General features: G+C 43.3%; 1 protein-coding gene across 4 annotated transcripts in view; it reads left to right on the top strand.

Annotated features, from left to right (window-relative positions):
* Positions 1-18,765, top strand: part of MATN2 (matrilin 2) — a 155,403-nt gene that overhangs the window by 68,105 nt on the left and 68,533 nt on the right. For all 4 annotated transcript variants that reach the window (XM_067711673.1, XM_067711672.1, XM_067711671.1 and 1 more), the window contains one exon: positions 16,470-16,592. In XM_067711673.1, the coding sequence (XP_067567774.1) occupies positions 16,470-16,592 (123 nt within the window). The remainder of the gene's footprint in view (positions 1-16,469; positions 16,593-18,765) is intronic.

The following is an 18,765-nucleotide window of genomic DNA, read 5'->3' as shown; positions in this document are numbered from 1 at the left end:
AGTATGTACTGACACAGAAACAGACACATAGATCAATGGAACAGAATAGAGAGCCCAGAAATAAACCCACACACTTATGGTCAATTAATATATTACAGAGGAGGTAAGAATATACAATGGAGAAAAGACAGTCTCTTCAATAAGTGGTGCTAGGAAAACTGGACACCTACATATAAAAGAATGAAATTAGAACATTTTCTAACACTGTATACAAAAATAAACTCAAAATGTATTAAAGACCTAAATGTTAGATCAGAAACCACAAAACTCCTAGAGGAAAACACAGGCAGAACACTCTTTGACATATATCATAGTAATATGTTTTTGGATCTGTCTCTTAAAACAAAGGAAATAAAAGCAAAACTAAGCATATGGGACCTAATTAAACTTAAAAGCTTTTGCACAGCAAAGGAAACCATTGACAAAACGAAAAACCAACCTACTGAATGAGAGTATTTGCAAATGATATGATCGATAAGGGGTTAATATCCAAAAGATATAAACAGCTCATACAACTCAACATCAAAACAGACAAACAACCCAATTGAAAAACAGGCAGAAGACCTGAACAGACATTTTTCCAAAGAGAACATGCAGATGCCCAACAGGTACATGAAAAGAAGCTCAACATCGCTAACCATCAGGGAAGTGCAAATCAAATTCACAATGAGATATCACCTCACCCCCGTCAGAATGGCTATCATCAAAAAGAACACAAATAACAAATGTTGGCGAGGATGTGGTGAAAAGGGAACCCTCATACACTGTTGGTGAAGCCACTGTGGAAAACAGTATAGAGGTTTCTCAAAAAACTAAAAAAAGAACTACCGTATGATCCAGCAATTCCACTCCTGGGTATATATTCGAAAGAAACAAAAACGCGATACATGCACCCCAATGTTCATAGCAGCATTATTTACAATTGCCAAGATATGGAAGTAACCTAAGTGTCCATCAACAGATGAATGCATAAAGAAGATGTGATATATGTATACAATGGAATACTACTCAGCCATAACAAAGAATTAAATTTTGCCATTTGCAACAACATGAATGGACTTGGAGGGTATTATTTTGCTAAGTGAAATAAGTCAGACAGAGAAAGGTAAATACTGGAAGTTATCACTGATATGTGGAATCTAAAAAAATACAACAAACTAGTGAATATAATAAAAAGAAACAGACTCACAGGTATAAAGAACAAATTAGTGGTTACCAGTGGGGAGAGGGAAGGGGAAGGAGTAAGTAAGGGTAGGAGATTAAGAGGTACAAACTATTATGTATAAAATAAACTACAATGGACTTGCCTGGTGGTGCAGTGGTTAAGAATCCGCCTGTCAATGCAGGGGACACGGGTTCAATCCCTGGTCTGGGAAGATCCCACATGCTGCAGAGCAACTAAGCCCGTGCGCCACAACTACTGAGCCTGCAAGCCACAACTACTGAAGCCTGCGCATCTAGAGCCCATGCTCTGCAACAAGAGAAGCCACCCCAATGAGAAGCCTGCACACTGCAACAAAGAGTAGCCCCAGGGCTTCCCTGGTAGCGCAGTGGTTGAGAGTCCGCCTGCCGATGCAGGGGACGCGGGTTCGTGCCCCGGTCCGGGAAGATCCCACATGCCGCGGAGCGGCTAGGCCCGTCAGCCATGGCCGCTGAGCCTGCGCGTCCGGAGCCTGTGCTCCACAACGGGAGAGGCCACAACAGTGAGAGGCCCGCGTACAGCAAAAAAAAAAAAAAAAAAAAAAAAAAAAAAAAGAGTAGCCCCAGCTTGCTGCAACTAGAGAAAGCCCCTGTGCAACAGTGAAGACCCAGTGCAGCCACAAACACACACACACACACACACACACACACACACACACAAAACTACAAGGATATATTGCACAGCACAGGGAATATAGCCAATATTTTATAATAATTATAGAGTAAAACCTTTAAAAATTGTGAATCACTGTACTGTACACCTGTAATTTATACAGCATCAACTATACTTCAATAAAAATCAATATAATTCAATTCACCATATTAACAGATTAAAAAAATGAAAAAATATAGGATCATTTCAATAGATGCCAGAAGAGCATTGGACAATACCCAACATTTGTTCATGATAAAAACTCTCAATAAACTAGAAATAAAAGGGAGATTCCTCAACCTGATAAAGAGCACCTATGAAAGAACCTACAGTTAACATCATACTCAAGAGTAAAAGACTAAGTGTTTTCCTTTTAAGATAAGGAACAAGAAAGTACGTCCACTGCCACACTTCCATTCAACATTGGACTGGATGCTTTAACTGATATAATAATGAAATAAAAAGAAATTAGAAAGTCATACAGATTGGAAAGGAAAAGGTAAAACTGTCTTTATTTACAGACTATGTGATTGCATATGTAGAAAAGCTAATAGAATCTTCAAAAAAGCTACTAAAATTAATTAATGAATTCAGCAAGGTTGCAAGATAAAAACTCAATATACAAAATTATTTGATTGTATTTTTATATACTGGCAACAAAAATCTGAAATAGACATTTAAAAAGTACCATTTTACACTAGTATCAGAAATATAGAAATTAGGGATCAATTTGACAAAAGATGTACATTGACAAAGATAAAAGATGTCTGCAATAAATTAAAGAAGACCTAAATAAATGGAGAGATATGTCAAATCATCGAATAGAAGACTTACTATTGCTAAGATGTCAGTTCTTTCCAAAATGACCTATAGATTCAAAGCAATCTCTATCAAAATCCTAGCAGAATTTTTTGGGTAGAAACTGATAATCTGATTCTAATATATAAATGAAAATGAAAACAATTGAATAGTCAAATATGATTGATTCTTATTATTCACGATAGTTATGGTTTATAAGTCTCTGTTAACATTGAAATAGTGATTACTGGATCATCGTTCCTAGGGGAAGTACAGGGTTCGTTTCCTGAGAGCTTCTGGCCACAACATTTCGCCAATCGATACAGAACCTTGTTTTATGGGTGTTTCTGTTTAAAGACAGAATTGTATATTGTTGATTCATTAACATTGAACTCACAGCCAACAGCACTATTACTCATGACTGAATGAAGCTCATGTAACACACATCTTTCCTCCAAAAGGCACATCACGGCCTTCTTGCCTTAGGAACACTAGACCGCACTTCAACACTACTGTTAGGAGCCATTTTACACAGTGAGGTCACCAATAGAAAGCACAAAAATTTTTTTAAATATGGCCCTAAATAGAACACCAAAAAAATGCTTATTTACAGTATGAGAGCTAAAACAAGAAGTCAGAGCATTGCTTGTTTGACCTTCACTGGGAAAGTGCGTTAGGTGGCTCAATTTTTTTTTTTTTTTTTGCTGTACGCGGGCCTCTCATTGTTGTGGCCTCTCCCGTTGCGGAGCACAGGCTCCAGACGCGCAGGCTCAGCGGCCATGGCTCACGGGCCCAGCCGCTCCGCGGCACGTGGGATCTTCCCCAGACCGGGGCATGAACCCGTGTCCCCTGCATCGGCAGGCGGACTCTCAACCACTGCGCCACCAGGGAAGCCCCAGGTGACTCAATTTTTTCACCACTCTGTACAGATCCATGAATGGCCCTGAAAATGCTACAAGTATTGATTTTGGGTTCCAAGAAAAATTTTATCAAGTAGGTGAATTCGCAAATACAGAATCTGCAAATAATGAGGATCAACTAAAACTTTGAAATGAAGTTGTGGGGATCAAATTATCTTACTTGAGGACTGACTGTAAAGCAGCAGTAATCAAAACAGTGCAGTATTTGTGTAACGATGGACAACACCTGAGCAGAATATAGTCCAGAAATAGACCCACATGTATATGGTGAAGTGTTTTTTGACAAAGGTGTCAAGGCAATTCATGGGGAAAAAATAATGTCATCAACAGGTGGTGTTACAACAACTGGATTGCCATGTGCCAAAAAACGCACATTGACCCTTGCATCACACCATATACAAAAATTTATTCAAAATTGATTTAAAATGTTAATATAGAGTAGAAACATTTAAATGTCTGGATGAAAATGAAAGAAAAAATTTTGATAACCCTGGGTTTGGCAAGGATTTTTTTAAATAGGACACAAAACATAAAAGAAAAACTCAGTAAATTGAACATCATCAAGATTAAAACATTTGCTCTTCCAGATACACTGCTACTAAAGGGAAAAGGTCAAGTCACAGACTGGAATTAAATATTTGCAAATATATATCCAACAAAGGACCTTAGAATTTATAAAGAATTCTTACAACTCAATAATAGAAAAATAAACAGCCCAGTCAAAATGGGCAAAAGAGGGCTTCCCTGGTGACGCAGTGGTTGAGAGTCCGCCTGCCGATGCAGGGGACACGGGTTCGTGCCCCGGTCCGGGAAGATCCCACATGCCGCGGAGTGGCTGGGCCCGTGAGCCACGGCCGCTGAGCCTATGCGTCCGGAGCCTGTGTTCCGCAATGGGAGAGGCCACAACAGTGAGAGGCCCGTGTACAGAAAAAAAAAAAAAGGAAAAAAAAAAAAAGGGCAAAAGATTTGAATAGACACTAAACCAAAGAAGATGTATAAAGAAGAGATGCTCAAACTTATTAGATACTAAGGAAATACAAATTAAAGCCACAATGAGATACCACTATACTTCTACTAGATTGGATACATTTTAAAATATTGACCATGCCAAGTATTAGCAAAGTTGGGAACAGAATTATCATTGTTCCTGGTAGGAATGTAAAATGGTTCAACCACTTTGGAAAACAGTTTAGCAGTTTCTTACAAAGTTACGTATGTACCTACCATAATTCCACTTTTAGGTATTTACTTAAAAGAAATTAAAGTTTATATCCAAACAAATGTTTATAGCAGCTTTACTTGTAATAACCTAAAACTGGAAACAGCCCAAATCATCAACAGGTGAATTCATAACAAATTGTGATATATGCATACAATGTAATACTACTAGGCAATGAAAAGAATGAGCTATTGACCCATGCAGCAAGCTGGATAAATGTCAAGATAACCGTGTTGAATCAAAGAAATGAGACCAAAAAAAAGAGTACATATTGTAGGATTCCATTTATATGAAATTTTAGAAAATGGTAACTAATCTATGATCAGCAGATTAGTGGTTGCCTGGGGCCAAGGGGAGAGAAGGGACAGGTGGAGGGATTACAGAGGGGCACTAGGAAACTTTGGGGATTTGGAGGTGATGGATATGTTATCTTGATTATGGTGATGATATGTTGATATGTCAAGTTTACCAGCTTGTCTATGTTGAATATGTGTAGTTTATTGTACGTCATTTAAATTCAATAATATATATGTATGTATATATATGTATTTTCAGAACAGGGTGGTTTGGGTAGGTAACTGGTGCTGAGACAGAAGGCTGCAAGAGAAGAGATTGGAGAAAGAGTCATGGAACAATCAGGGAACGCTTTGGGGAATAGGGGTTTTTCTAGCAAATCAAAGAAGAGAAGAGAAATGTAGAGCTTGTTGTCTTTAGGGGATGCTAACTGTACAGACTGCCTATTTGGAATAGTTTGTTTGGGACATTAGTGGGGGATGAGGAAGGGAATTTAAGCTGGAACAAATTATGGAGTGATTTGATTCCCAAGCTGAGTTCCAGCTGCTGTCTTTGGTGGATAGAGGGGCTGAACACAGGGTGTCAAGGGGAAAACCACATTTTAGTAAATTGACCGTGGCAGTCATATATACAGAGGATTAGAATTAGGATTAGATAATAGGTGCCGAAATACCATCCATCCATCCACTCATTCATTCATTCATTCATTCAATACTTACTGATTCCCCTCTATGAGCCAGATGCCCTTGTGGTGTGTGGGAGAAAAGTGTTTCCTCTTATATGTTTGAGACCCAAGACCCTCCAAGAACACTCAGATCTTGGCTTCCTTTGTGCTCTGCACGTGCAGAGCAGAACATGGACGATGCAATCAGTTTACAGTTCAAATCAGTTCAGTCAATTCAGTGCATGTGTTTCTTATGCCCATGGAGTTAATTAGGAGATCATAGCAATAATCCCCACCCCAGGGAGGAGTTTATGACCGAAGATGGGGAATGGTGGGTGAGGGTTGTTAGAATTTAAACTGATAAATAACTTAAGAGAGGAAAACTGGTTTTGCGGGGAAAGCAGTGAGTCCGGGCGAGAGCCCACACAAGTGGTTGGATGCAACTGGAGATGAAAAAGAAAATGCCTGGCTGGATACGCTTGGTGGTGGTAATTGGCCCTGAAGATGGATGGAATCTTGGAGGGAGGAAGGTAGCGTGGAAAGGGGAGGTCAAGGGCTCAGCTTCGGGGCTGCCCACAAAGCTGAGACAGCGCGGAGCAAGTGCAAGAGTGAGCAGACTGCGTGCGCGCACACGAACGGGCGGCTTTGAGGGTCAACTTGTTAGGAATGCAAATTCCTAGGCCCTACTCACCCCAGACCTACTGAATCAGGGACTCCAGGGATGCAGCCTAGGAGGGTGTCCTTTTAACATCCTTTTAAAGCCCTCCAGGGGATTCTGGTCAAGTTTGAAAACGACTGCCCCCGCTGTTTCAAACTAGATCTCTCCCTGGGAGATTCCACTCCTCAGGGAGTTCATATTGAGAACGTGATGATGTGACTGACAGCCGTTTGGAAACTGCAAAGCGCTCTGCATGACTAGGGCATTATGCGTTCACTCTTATTTATCATTTTGATCAACCTCGTTCAGTCAGATTTACTTATGTTTTCAGGCTTTGTTTTGGGGATCCTCCTCTTTTCCCCTTCTGAAAAGAAAACGAAAATCTCGTTCATGAATAGGAGAACTGATTGAAAACGAATGAAGCCGTTGGGGGAGGAGGGATGCGAGGCACAGCTGGAGTTTGCCTGGAAGGACAGGTTTGTTCTTCTGGGTGACATTGGGTTGGTGGTGTTTCTTCCAGCAGAGACAAGGCTGATGGCTCCCATTTACTGCTGAAAGTCTTTAACTCCAAACCGCAGCTGTCAAAATAAGATTAGGGCTTTCAGACATGATGGAAGAAGGGGGATGGTCCCCAAAATGCAGGCTTAGGTTTGGCAGATGTTTGCAGAGCCCTAACTCCAAGTGAGTTTTCGGGGTTGGAGCAGGCAGAAATGGCGTTGTTTCCCAGCTGAGTGAAATAACAGCTCTGATAATAAATTTCTCTTCTCTCTCGCTGTGATACATAATTTCTGATTTCTACATCTCAAGCTAAATAGCAGCAGGAGCCGTAAAAAAAAAAGTGGAGCATGTCTTTAAAGGTGTTCATTTTGCTCTAAGTCCAGAGGAGAAATTAAACTGTCATCGGTGTCGACAGCACGCCATGCGGCTTGTCTAAAATTCTGCAAAGTCAGTAAAAAGCCTTTGATCTCGCCCAGGGTGATGTCAGGCACAGCCACTGCAATCCTTGTCCCGTGCTTCTCATCCAGTGTAACCAGATGGAAGTTTTCCAAGTTCTTGGGCGGAGGTGCTGTGCTAGGGTTTCAAGATCACACACTGAGGAAGGCCCTGAAATCTAGAATGGCTGTGAGCCTCAGGGGAACGCTAGGGAAGGCTTTGAGCATAGCCCTGGGGCTCTTAGTTATCAAATCCTCACTGATTTATTTCACTTGGGAAGACTGAGCAGATGCAGTTAACATCCCTCCTAAAATTCTCCAGGAAACCAGAGAAGCAAGTGGATTTTGCTGACTGTCAGCTATATATGCTAACATTTGCCCTCTGGAAAGGCATTGTTTGCGTTTGTTGAGATCTTTTGTTATAAAATTCAAAATTGCCTACTTTGCTGTGTCAGATCAATTCAGCATAGAACTCACGAACTAAAAACTTAGTCACAGATACATTGATGTCATTTAAAGAAATCTGAATCTAGTGGGGGGTTTCATAGGCACCCAATAAAGTGATATTATATTAGAATTGTGATGTAGGCAAAATTTGGTTGGGGTTCACCTTTCCTCCATGCTTAACTAGGCCTGCACCACCAAGACCTTTCTTTACCCTAAACTAGGAAAAAAGGAGACTAACATTTGTTGAGTACCTCCCATCTCTCAGATGCTTTATCATCTATATTATCTCATTTAACCCTGCCATAAGATGTTTTCTCCACTTAATTATTTAACCTCTATGAAAATTCAATCTCACAGAAATCACTTATATGAAGTCACGCAGGTCACCTCGCTGAAGCCAGGTCTGGCTCCAAAGGCAATATTCTTTTCATTCTATCTGATTGCTTCCCTTAAGCCCTATGGAAAGAAACATAACTGCCCCTTATCTCCTCCTCCAAGATTCAATCCCCTTGATCCCTACTTTTTCATATTACCTCCTTCAGGTCCTTGTATAAAATAATCTTTTCTGTGAGACCACCTTCTGACCACACTATTTAAAGCAGAAGCTCCCTTTCCTCCATACTCCCAACCCCCCTTTCCTGCTTAATTTTGTTCTATAGCACTTTTAAGATCTAACGTAATACATATATATATATATATATATATATATATTTATATTTTTTTTTTCCCGGTACATGGGCCTCTCACTGTTGTGGCCTCTCCCGTTGCGGAGCACAGGCTCCGGACGCGCAGGCTCAGCGGCCATGGCTCACGGGCCCAGCCGCTCCGCGGCATGTGGGATCCTCCCGGACCGGGGCACGAACCCATGTCCCCTGCATCGGCAGGCGGACTCTCAACCACTGCGCCACCAGGGAAGCCCCTGTAATATATATTTTTACCAGTTTATGTTGTTTATGTCTGGCCCCTGTCCATGGTATGCTAGTAAATGTTTAACAGCCAGGTCTCCAGGGGGAAAAGCTCCAATTTGCAATGTTCACCAATTCCTGTGTTGTCAATACTACCACCATGGCTGATTTCAAGCTACCCACTTGGCCTTGCTGAACGCAGAGTTGGGAAGAAGTGGGCACCGTCTGTCAATGTGAGTCAGTAGGAGCTGGCTTCCCACTTGAATATCTGCTACATAGGGACAGAGATTGATTGATTTTTTTAATCTATTTTATTCACTGTTTTTCTCTCAGCTGTTTGAGCAATTTGACGAATGAATGAATTCAGTCATTCAAATATATTTTAAAAAATTGACCACATGCCAAACACCATGCTAGTTATTTGAGCTGGAGGGCTGAACAGGACAATCACTGCCTTCAGATGGCAGGGGAAGTAGACATGAAATTAACAATTGCAAATTAAGTGTTGTTATAACTGTGGTAAGGGAAGCCCCTGAAGGGGAACTTGACCTCTAAAAGGGCGTGGTCAGATAAGAGCCCCCCATCCCTGAGTACTCCAGGCTGGTGACTGTCAAGTCAGATCCACACGTGTCCACTAAGCACCTGCTACGTGAAGTGTGTGGTGTCACAGGCACCCTGAAGACCACCGAAGACTTATCCTGTGCCTTTCAGAGCTTACAGCCTGGGTAAGACTGATGAGTGAGGAATGACTGACAACCCTGTATTTCAGGTGTTGGGTCCATTCATCCATTCATCACAAGCACTTAAGGAGCACCTGCAATGTGCCAGGCACTGTGCTAGGTACCAGGGATGCAGCAGACAGCAAGGCAGCTGGTTCCTTAGCTGTCATGAGAATTCTGGTGTCTGCAGCTGGGGGCTGGCTCCCCGATGTCATTGTACTCTTCTGGGAGAGGAATATCTCTTGCTGGGGACGAGGAGAGGTACAGAGACTCGGGAAACATTTTATTCCCATCTCACTCATCTTCCCAGGACCCCATTTCTGATGGAGCAGTTGTTTTAGGACTCTAGGAACATCCCTGTTGGGAGGCAAGGGGTATGGGACTTTGTCACTGTTCATTCAGTAGACGAACACTTACGGGGCACCAACTACATGCGCTGGAACACTGGGGAATCAAAACTGAGTCAGACCAGATCATTCTCATGGGGCAGACAGACCTGTGATCCGGTCCTTCTAATACTGTGGGCTAAATGCATACGTGCTCTAGTGGAGTGGTGTGTATAGGGCTAGAGGAGCCTAGAGGAAGGAGACTCTAAGCTCAGCCAAGCTGAAGAAGGCTTCCTGGAGGAGGTGACATCGGGCTGAAGTCAGTAGCCATGAGTGGGGGTAACGGAGTAGAGAAGGCTTGGAAGGGTAATGGGAACTCTGAATCCACTGCTTCTCCGACGCCCAGTTTTATCACCCTTCAGTGAAATCCTCCCAGGCTGTGAGAAAAAGAAGTGCTGTTTTCCTAAAGAATAAGGAATCATCCCAAAACATCTGTATTTGTTTCAAATGGAAGTGACCACTGCCAGAAAAACAACAAAGTTGTTTTGTGAGAACCTAGCCTGTATTTATTCCTTACTCTTTGTTTAATTAAATTAATCCTCCATGGTCTCCTTTGGGACAGACAGTACAGAGCACTAGTGGCCATAAATCCCCAGTGTTCTAAAAACAGTATGAAAGGCCTGAGGCCAGCTGGCAGGCCTGCTGTTTGTGGGATCGTTCTTCTGGAACTCCTGTTTCTACCACACTTTGCACCCTTACTTAGTGTCCGGGGTCTTTTAGCCACTTGGAGAGGGGTCCAAGGACAGCAAAAAAATCTGAGATTTGCTTAAAAGAAGAATCTGAGCCTGCAGACTCAGTTGATAAAGGGGGAGGCTGACTCTTGCATCTGGGCCCCTTCCCCTTGAAGGATTGTGAGGACTTTTATCCTGTAGGTTCAATGGCTCTCAACCTGGCTGCACACTGGAGTTATCTGGGAGCTTTAGCAAACAGTGTTGCCTGCATCCCAGCCCCAGCTGCCTGATTTAAGGGGTTGGGCTGGGCATCAGGATTTTCCAAAGGTCCCCAGATGGTTCTAATGAGCAGCGAGGTCATGCCCTGGTAGATGGGACCCTGTAGTGATTCATGGCTGTCCTGTTCCGGAAGGCATAAGCATCTCATTGCCTCTCTACCTACCTTATGGGGGGAAGTCTTGGGGGGAAAATGCTTATTGCTTCAAGATCCTGGTTCACTGCTTTTATTTTATTTTATAAAGACACACTTTATTTTTTATTTTTTTTATTTTTATTTTTGGCTGTGTTGGGTCTTCCTTGCTACGCGTGGGCTTTCTCTAGTTGTGGCGAGCAGGGGCTACTCTTGGTTGCGGTGCACGGGCTTTCTCACTGCGGTGGCTTCTCTTGGCGCGTGGGCTTCAGTAGTTGTAGCACGCAGGCTTCAGTAGTTGTGGCTTGCGGGCTCAGCTGTGGCTCGCGGGCTCTAGAGCTCAGGCTCAGTAGTTGTGGCGCACGGGCTTAGTTGCTCCACGGCATGTGGGATCTTCCCGGACCAGGGATCGAACCTGTGTCCCCGGCACTGGCAGGCAGATTCTTAACCACTGTGCCATCAGGGAAGTCCTCACTGCTTTTAAGATGCTACTTTCAAAGGGGTTCTTTTGTAACGTTGATTTTTTTTCATTATTATAAAAGCTCTTTGTATAAGCTCTTGTTAGAAAATTCAAAAACAGATCATTATAAATAAGAGAAAAAAATTACTTAAACTGCCACCACTTCTTCGTAACCACTGCTAGGCAGGATTCCTGCTGGACACAGAGAGGAGACATAGCAGCTGTGGGAGCTGAGAAGGGGGACCCAGGTGGAGAAGCTCGTACCCCCCCACCTTCAGAGATGGGCTTGGGATTTGGGGGTACGTTGGTCCAGTGTACTGGGGTGTCATTTTCCAGCCATCAGGACTTTGTGCATGGACGCTCTCCTCCCAGTTAGGGAGCCTAGCAAGGGAGACACAGTAAATACATCACTACGTAAATGCCTATGTGATTAACATTGTGACACATGCCAGGAGGGAGAAGTGCAGGGGTGCACTGACATGCACAGACAGCCGATGGGCGGGGCCGAGAGCTCTGAAGAACAATTGAAGGTCCTCCTGTCAAGAGGTTGATTTTCCCATCAACGTGCAAGCAAACCCAAGCTACTTTGGCTTGGAATTCAGAAAACTACTGCTGTTCCCAAAGCAGTGATTTTCATTTATCTGTTCTAGAAGTCCTTTATATTTCCCAGAGCTAAAAGAAACTGTGATGCAACCAGAATTATCCTTCCGAAGCACAGCTCAGGTAAAATGGCCCGTGTCCCTTTGGAAGGCTTTTACCTTGAGTGGTCCCCACTGCCTGCTGGGCACAGTTCAGACCACGCAGCCTGATTCCAGGCCCTCTGCCATCTGGTGTCAGTCGTCCTTCCAGTGCTCCCTCCTGCTACTTCCCTTGGAATTCCCAGAGTGGAAGTCAGCTACCATGCCTGTCCTGCTTCCCTCGGTTTCGCACATTTACTGTTCCCTCAGCCCTGGGTCCATTTCCCTTTCTCCCTTCTCTGCCGCTTGCCTGCCAGACTTTTCTGAGGGATCCAGCCTCGGCTGGCAGTAAGCCATCCCCGTTCTGAACTCCCATTGTATTGGCAGCACCTCTCTTCTGGGTTTCTAGCATGTTCTATTTTGTATTTTAGTTATTTAGGATGCATCTGATAGCTACTCTGGCCTTCCCAGTCCTCAAATGGGGCTAGTTTGTTCTACCTAAGGCGGGCCTCTCACTGTTGTGGCCTCTCCCGTTGCGGAGCACAGGCTCCTGATGCGCAGGCTCGGCGGCCATGGCTCACGGGCCCAGCCGCTCCGCGGCATGTGGGATCTTCCCGGACTGGGGCACGAACCCGTGTCCCCTGCATCGGTAGGCGGACTCTCAACCACTGCGCCGCCAGAGAAGCCCTACCTAAGGACCTTTGCATTCACTGTTCTTTCAGTCAGAAACACTCTTTACATCCAGTGTTAGTTTCAGGTGTACAATGTAGTGATTCAGTATTTTACATTTTCATTATATACTTTTTGAAATAATCACCACAATAAGTCCAGTTACCATCTGTCACCGTACAAAGTCGTTACAGTATCATTGATTATATTCCCTATGTGTACATTACGTCCCTGTGACTTACGTATTTTATAGCTGGAAGTTTGTACCTCTTAATCCCCTTTACCTATTTCATTCATATCCTTAACCCGTCCCCTCTGGCAACCACCAGTTTGTTCTCTGTATCCATGAGTCTGTTTCTGTCTTGTTATGCTTGTTCACTTGTTTTGTGTTTTAGATTCCACGTATAAGTGAGATCGTATGTATCTGTCTCTCTCTGTCTGACTTATTTCACTTAGCATAATACCCTCAAGGTTCATCCATGTTGTCACAAATGGCAACATTTCATTCTTTTTTTATGGCTGAGTAACATTTCATTGATTGTATGTAACACATCTTCTTTATCCATTCATCCGTTGATGGACACTTAGGTTGCTGCTGTATCTTGGCTGTTGTAAGTAATGCTTCAGTGAACATAGGGGTGCATATATCTTCTTGAATTAGTGTTTTTGTTTTTCTTTGGATAAATTCCACTTCTGAGTTTCTATCAGAAATGCTCTTCCTAGAACTTCACATCACTAACCCTAAGAGTACCAGCTGTGTGTCGGCAGGAACCCCTTTATCTGTTTGGTTCACCACTATATCCCCAGTGCCTGGGATAAACTAGGTGCTTCATTGACTGAATAAATGCAAAGTATCTGATGATTCAGATTTTTCTTAGGTCTCTGGCTTAAGCTTGTAACTAACTGTAAATTTTGTCGCTCTTTAATTATTCACCACGATTTTTGCATGAGCTGAAGTTTTTTCTGATTCTTGCTCTTTTCCTTATATCTGGATCCAGGGGAAATCTCAGTTGGAGTTCCCAATTGGAAATATAAGATAGAAATAGACTGGGAAGGGAGGAATTTGCATCGATAATTTTTTCATCTACTTTATTGATTTGGGAATGAAAATAATTCTTTTAGTATTTTAAAACCAGAATCCTTATTTGTGGAATCTTAGACCTAAATGTTTCTTCATCTTATGATGTAGCTTTTATTTTTAAAAAAAAAATTAACGTATTTGATAGAGGTGATGAATATATCAGCTTTTATCTTTTTTATCAATTTGATATGTTATAATTATCTAAAAGCATAATAAACTATAAAACTCAAAGACCTAGGAGATTACATTAAAGCGTAGCCATTGGATTCAGGGATTAATCCAGCTTTCTATGTATTAAGTTTTTACCATAGCTGTCATAGTGGTAACTTTTAACCAGAGGAAAACAATTTTTCATATATTCAATCCCTTTAATGCTCTTTGATTTTCTCCAACTTTAATGGTAAAGTCACTCAAAGAGCTAGTTATGAAACCAAGCCGTTCTCCTTGCTGAGGAATAATGCCATCATGTCAGCCTGTTTCTTCAAAGGAGAGACTGAGTCGGTGATGGAGTGAAAATGCCTTTAACCGTTTCATCCTCTGATAGATTCTTAGTTCCACGGCAGTAAATGCACTGCTGTGAATGTGTTCTTACATTGCATTTGAGTAAATAGCCAGGACCCAGCACTAATAAATATTTGATCAAAATAGAATTGTTAATAGCCATACATTCATTTCTCCCTAGTAATCTTTGTTACATCTACCTAACCTCCTTTGGCTTCCCATTTTCCTCATTTATGGGATGAATAAGTAGAGCACAAAGAGGATTTTGAAAGGTCCTTCTGATAGAGAAATGGAATGAGGAAAACTATGTCCAAAGAGACTAAGGCAGACTTGGGAATAAGGGGCTCTTCTAGACCTGCCATGCTTTTGGTGGAGTAGCAGGTCTTTTCACTGTGCTCTCTCTCAGCTTCTGCAAAATGTTCATTGCAGCTCTATTTACAATAGCCCAGAGATGGAAACAACCTAAGTGTCCATCATCGGATGAATGGATAAAGAAGATGTGGCACATATATACAGTGGAATATTACTCAGCCATAAAAAGAAACAAAATTGAGCTATTTGTAATGAGGTGGATAGACCTAGAGTCTGTCATACAGAGTGAAGTAAGTCAGAAAGAGAGAGACAAATACCGTATGCTAACACATATATATGGAATTTAAGAAAAAAAATTTCATGAAAAACCTAGGGGTGAAACAGGAATAAAGACACAGACTTACTAGAGAATGGACTTGAGGCTATGGGGAGGGGGAAGGGTAAACTGTGACAAAGCGAGAGAGAGGCATGGACATATATACACTACCAAACGTAAGGTAGATAGCTAGTGGGAAGCAGCCGCATAGCACGGGGAGATCAGCTCAGTGCTTTGTGACCACCTGGAGGGGTGGGATAGGGAGGGTGGGAGGGAGGGAGACGCAAGCGGGAAGAGATATGGGAACATATGTATATATATAACTGATTCATTTTGTTGTGAAGCTGAAACTAACATACCATTGTAAAGCAATTATACTACAATAAAGATGTTAAAATGAAAAAAAAAATAAAATTTTACAAAAAAAAAAATGTCAAAGACAACACCAGGTTACCTTGGTGAGACTGTGTATATCGGTGTGTACCTTGGTGAGACTGTGTATTTCAGTGTGTACCTTGGTGAGACTGTGTATATCGGTGTGTACCTTGGTGAGACTCTGATGACAAAGCCTTTTAGTTCTCAAAGAATAGGAATGGTACTTGATGCAGACAAGCGCAAATACCTGCTTGTGATAACTTCAGTCCTCAAGAACCATCCAGATGTTTTCAGAACACTTTCATTGAGATGGGAAAAATACAAATTCGTGGGGTTTTTTAATTAATTATTTATTTGGCTGCACTGGGCCTTGGGTGCGGCACGCAGGATCTTCGTTGCCTCGTGCAGGATCTTTAGTTATGGCATGGGGCTCTCTTAGTTCCAGCATGTGGAATCTAGTTCCCTGAACAGGGATCGAACCCATGTCCCCTGCGTTGGGAGCACCGAGTCTTAACCACTGGACCACCAGGGAAGTCCCACAAATAGATGTTAATTTTAAATTATTTAATGCATTTAATAGAGATGAATAATTCCAACTTTGAAAAATGAGTTTTTCTATATACATAGAAACACAGCCGAGTGTTAACAGCGGTGGCCTCTGGATGGTAGGACTGCAGGTGGGGGATTACAGGTGAATTTTCTTTTCTATTTTTTTCTGTTTCCCAAATTTTCCACTATGATCTTATAACATTTTCAATGTTTTTAAAGGTCATTTTTTAAAAATTAATACTTATTGATTTTTGGCTGCGTTGGGTCTTCATTACTGTGCGGGCTTTCTCTAGTTGTGATGAGCGGGGCCTCCTCTTCATTGCCGTGCGCAGGCTTCTCATGGCAGTGGCTTCTCTTGTTGCGGAGGACGGGCTCTAGGCACGCGGGCTTCAGTAGTTGTGGCTCACGGGCTCTAGAGAGCAGGCTCAGTAGTTGTGGCGCACAGGCTTAGTTGCTCCGCGGCGTGTGGGATCTTCCCGGGGCAGGGCTCGAACCCGTGTCCCCTGCACTGGCAGGTGGATTCTTAACCACTGCGCCACCAGGGAAGCCCTAAAGGTTATTTTGACAAGTGCTGTAGAGTTGCTTTTTGATGGCCGAGGGTCACCGAGGGTCACCTCCTTGAGAGCCACGTTCTAATGGTATGGCTTTGCCCCAGTCCAGGACCTGTGTGCAGCGGAGGACCACGGCTGCGAGCAGCTCTGCGTGAACCTGCTGGGCTCCTTTGTCTGCCAGTGCTACAGTGGCTACACCCTGGCCGAGGACGGGAAACGGTGTGTGGGTGAGTATCCCACCCAGCCTTGCTTGATGGGGAAACACAAGAGAAGCTAGTAAGAAGGGAGAGGGGTGCCACATATCCAGTTGCTCTCCTGTGAGTTTCAACAAAGTGGTCCAAGTCCTCTGGTCTAGTTGTTAGTCAGAATTTGAACTTTAAAGACTTCGTTTGTGGCTGAGGTTAGCATTTTCTCATTCTGGGTCCTCAGCAGAAGGCATATTTATGATAATCTATGTAAACAAAATTGTCCGTTACTGATTTCCTCGGAAAGGACTGGGCGGATTTTCATTCAGTTTGGAAGGTATGTCTGGGCTGGCCTGACTTCAGTATAGCTCACGTGTTATACACGAGGTCCAGTTGGTGGTGGGTAAGGTGGCTGAGTGGCACCTCGAAGAGGCAGGCAGCCTTCCTTCTAAGTACGGATCTGCAGTTCAGTGACAGGCCCCAGTGACCGCCAGGTGTCAGAGGCCAGCTGTGTGCAGTGAGACACCACGGTCAGAGAAAACAAATAGCGGCCTCAAACGCTGGTCCTGGGTAAGCAGTCTCAAGGGCGGTGCTCGGAACTACAGGCACTGGCTCACGATCAGCTGAGCGGTTTCCCATTGAGCGGCAACTCCACATTGCGAGGGCCGGTGAGAGGTGGGGGGATGGCATCTAATTTCTTCGGTGATGGATAACGGTTTTCATGGGCACCTGCAGGGCAGACCATTGAATCCCTAATATGCATGTGGCACCTCCCAGTGTGTCTGCAAAGCCCTTTAAACTTGCACAGCCTCATTTATCTTTCCACCAACAAACAGTGCCCGGCAAATAGTAGGTGTTCAGTAAACTGAGCTGGATACTTATGAGGCAGAAAATCCACAAGGAAAGGAAGGAAAAGGACTTGACTGACATCAGACCTGGAACCTTCATTTTCTAACTCTGATCCTACATGTCCTGTTCCACATTCTGTTGTTTTCAGAGGACCTGTTCTGTTTTGCTTCCCACAAACAGTCAATGATGATTTTTTTGCACATAGAACTTACGCTTTCCAGCACACTGTGACTCTTAGCTGAGGACGGGAAAGGAAAAAGCAACAAAACAAAAGTGCAGGTGGGGCCTGTTCTTTGCAGGTGATGATGAGAATAAAATGGGTTTGTTTGTTTGTTTTTACGCACTGATGGAGATTCAAACGGCCCTCATCAGAAGTCCACAAATGGAATTGGTCTCCTAAGCCTGCGTTGTTTTTTCCCCCTTATTCTGTGGGTCGTGACCGTGATAGGTAGCAGGGTACCACATCCATTAACACAGGCAAAAAAGAAGCCAATGCGGAAACACCCGCTTTTTTTTTTTCCTTCATTAATTTTTATTATGCAAATAATCTATTTTCATTGAGGAACTTAAAACAGACGAGAAAAGCACTATTAATAGCTTGTTGTATTTTCTGCCAGACCTTTCCCCCACGTAAGTATCTACTTCTAAACATTTTGTTAATGTTTACCAAAATGAGGTCATACTCTCTATTTTGTTTTACATATATATTTTTCCCTTACCAGTTGTTGAATGGGGAGAAACTTTGTGTGCTGTTGTGTCAGAAGGAAATCAGTTGGAAGTAAGGCCAGTAGCTGAGCTATAGGATACAGGTTGAGGGGGTCTGGTTAATTAGGGTGAGAGAAGGAACAGGGAGGGCCCAGAGCTTGTGTGAGTGACGGGGAGTTGGCGGGGCCAGGGGCATTAGGGGCCATGGCTGGGGCAGGAGACGAGCCTTGGCCCTCGGGAAACTGGAAGGCAGTGGGGAGCCCAGATCTCTGGGTGTTGTCAAATAATTGCCTAACGGTCCTCTGTAGTAGACAGCCTTTGAGTCTCTAAGGGCTTTGCTGAAACTTCTGGAGTTTGACATTTACTGAAGAGCAACAAGCATGAGAAGAAATGCTGTGGTTGCCGGGGAGCTGGCGTGGGCTGTGTTTATTAGAGATGCGTGTTGCTCTTGCTGCCGCTGTCAGTGTGTAAGAATGTCTGCCTTCCTTAGAGCAGGGGCTCAAGCTGAAGAATGGGAAACTGGGAGAGACTATGTGTGACCCCGGCCTGATGCATGTTCTTATTCTCATCCTCTTCCACCAAATGCCTGAGCTGTTAGAGACTGGGAGTCAGATGATTAAGTGGCCCTGGACCTTTGTGGCCAGTTGCTTCGGTTAGGGAG

This window comes from Pseudorca crassidens, chromosome 17, assembly GCF_039906515.1.
Source record: "Pseudorca crassidens isolate mPseCra1 chromosome 17, mPseCra1.hap1, whole genome shotgun sequence".
Classification (NCBI taxonomy): domain Eukaryota; kingdom Metazoa; phylum Chordata; class Mammalia; order Artiodactyla; family Delphinidae; genus Pseudorca; species Pseudorca crassidens.
Note: the sequence above shows the minus strand (reverse complement) of the source record. Positions and strands in the feature narration are given on the sequence as shown.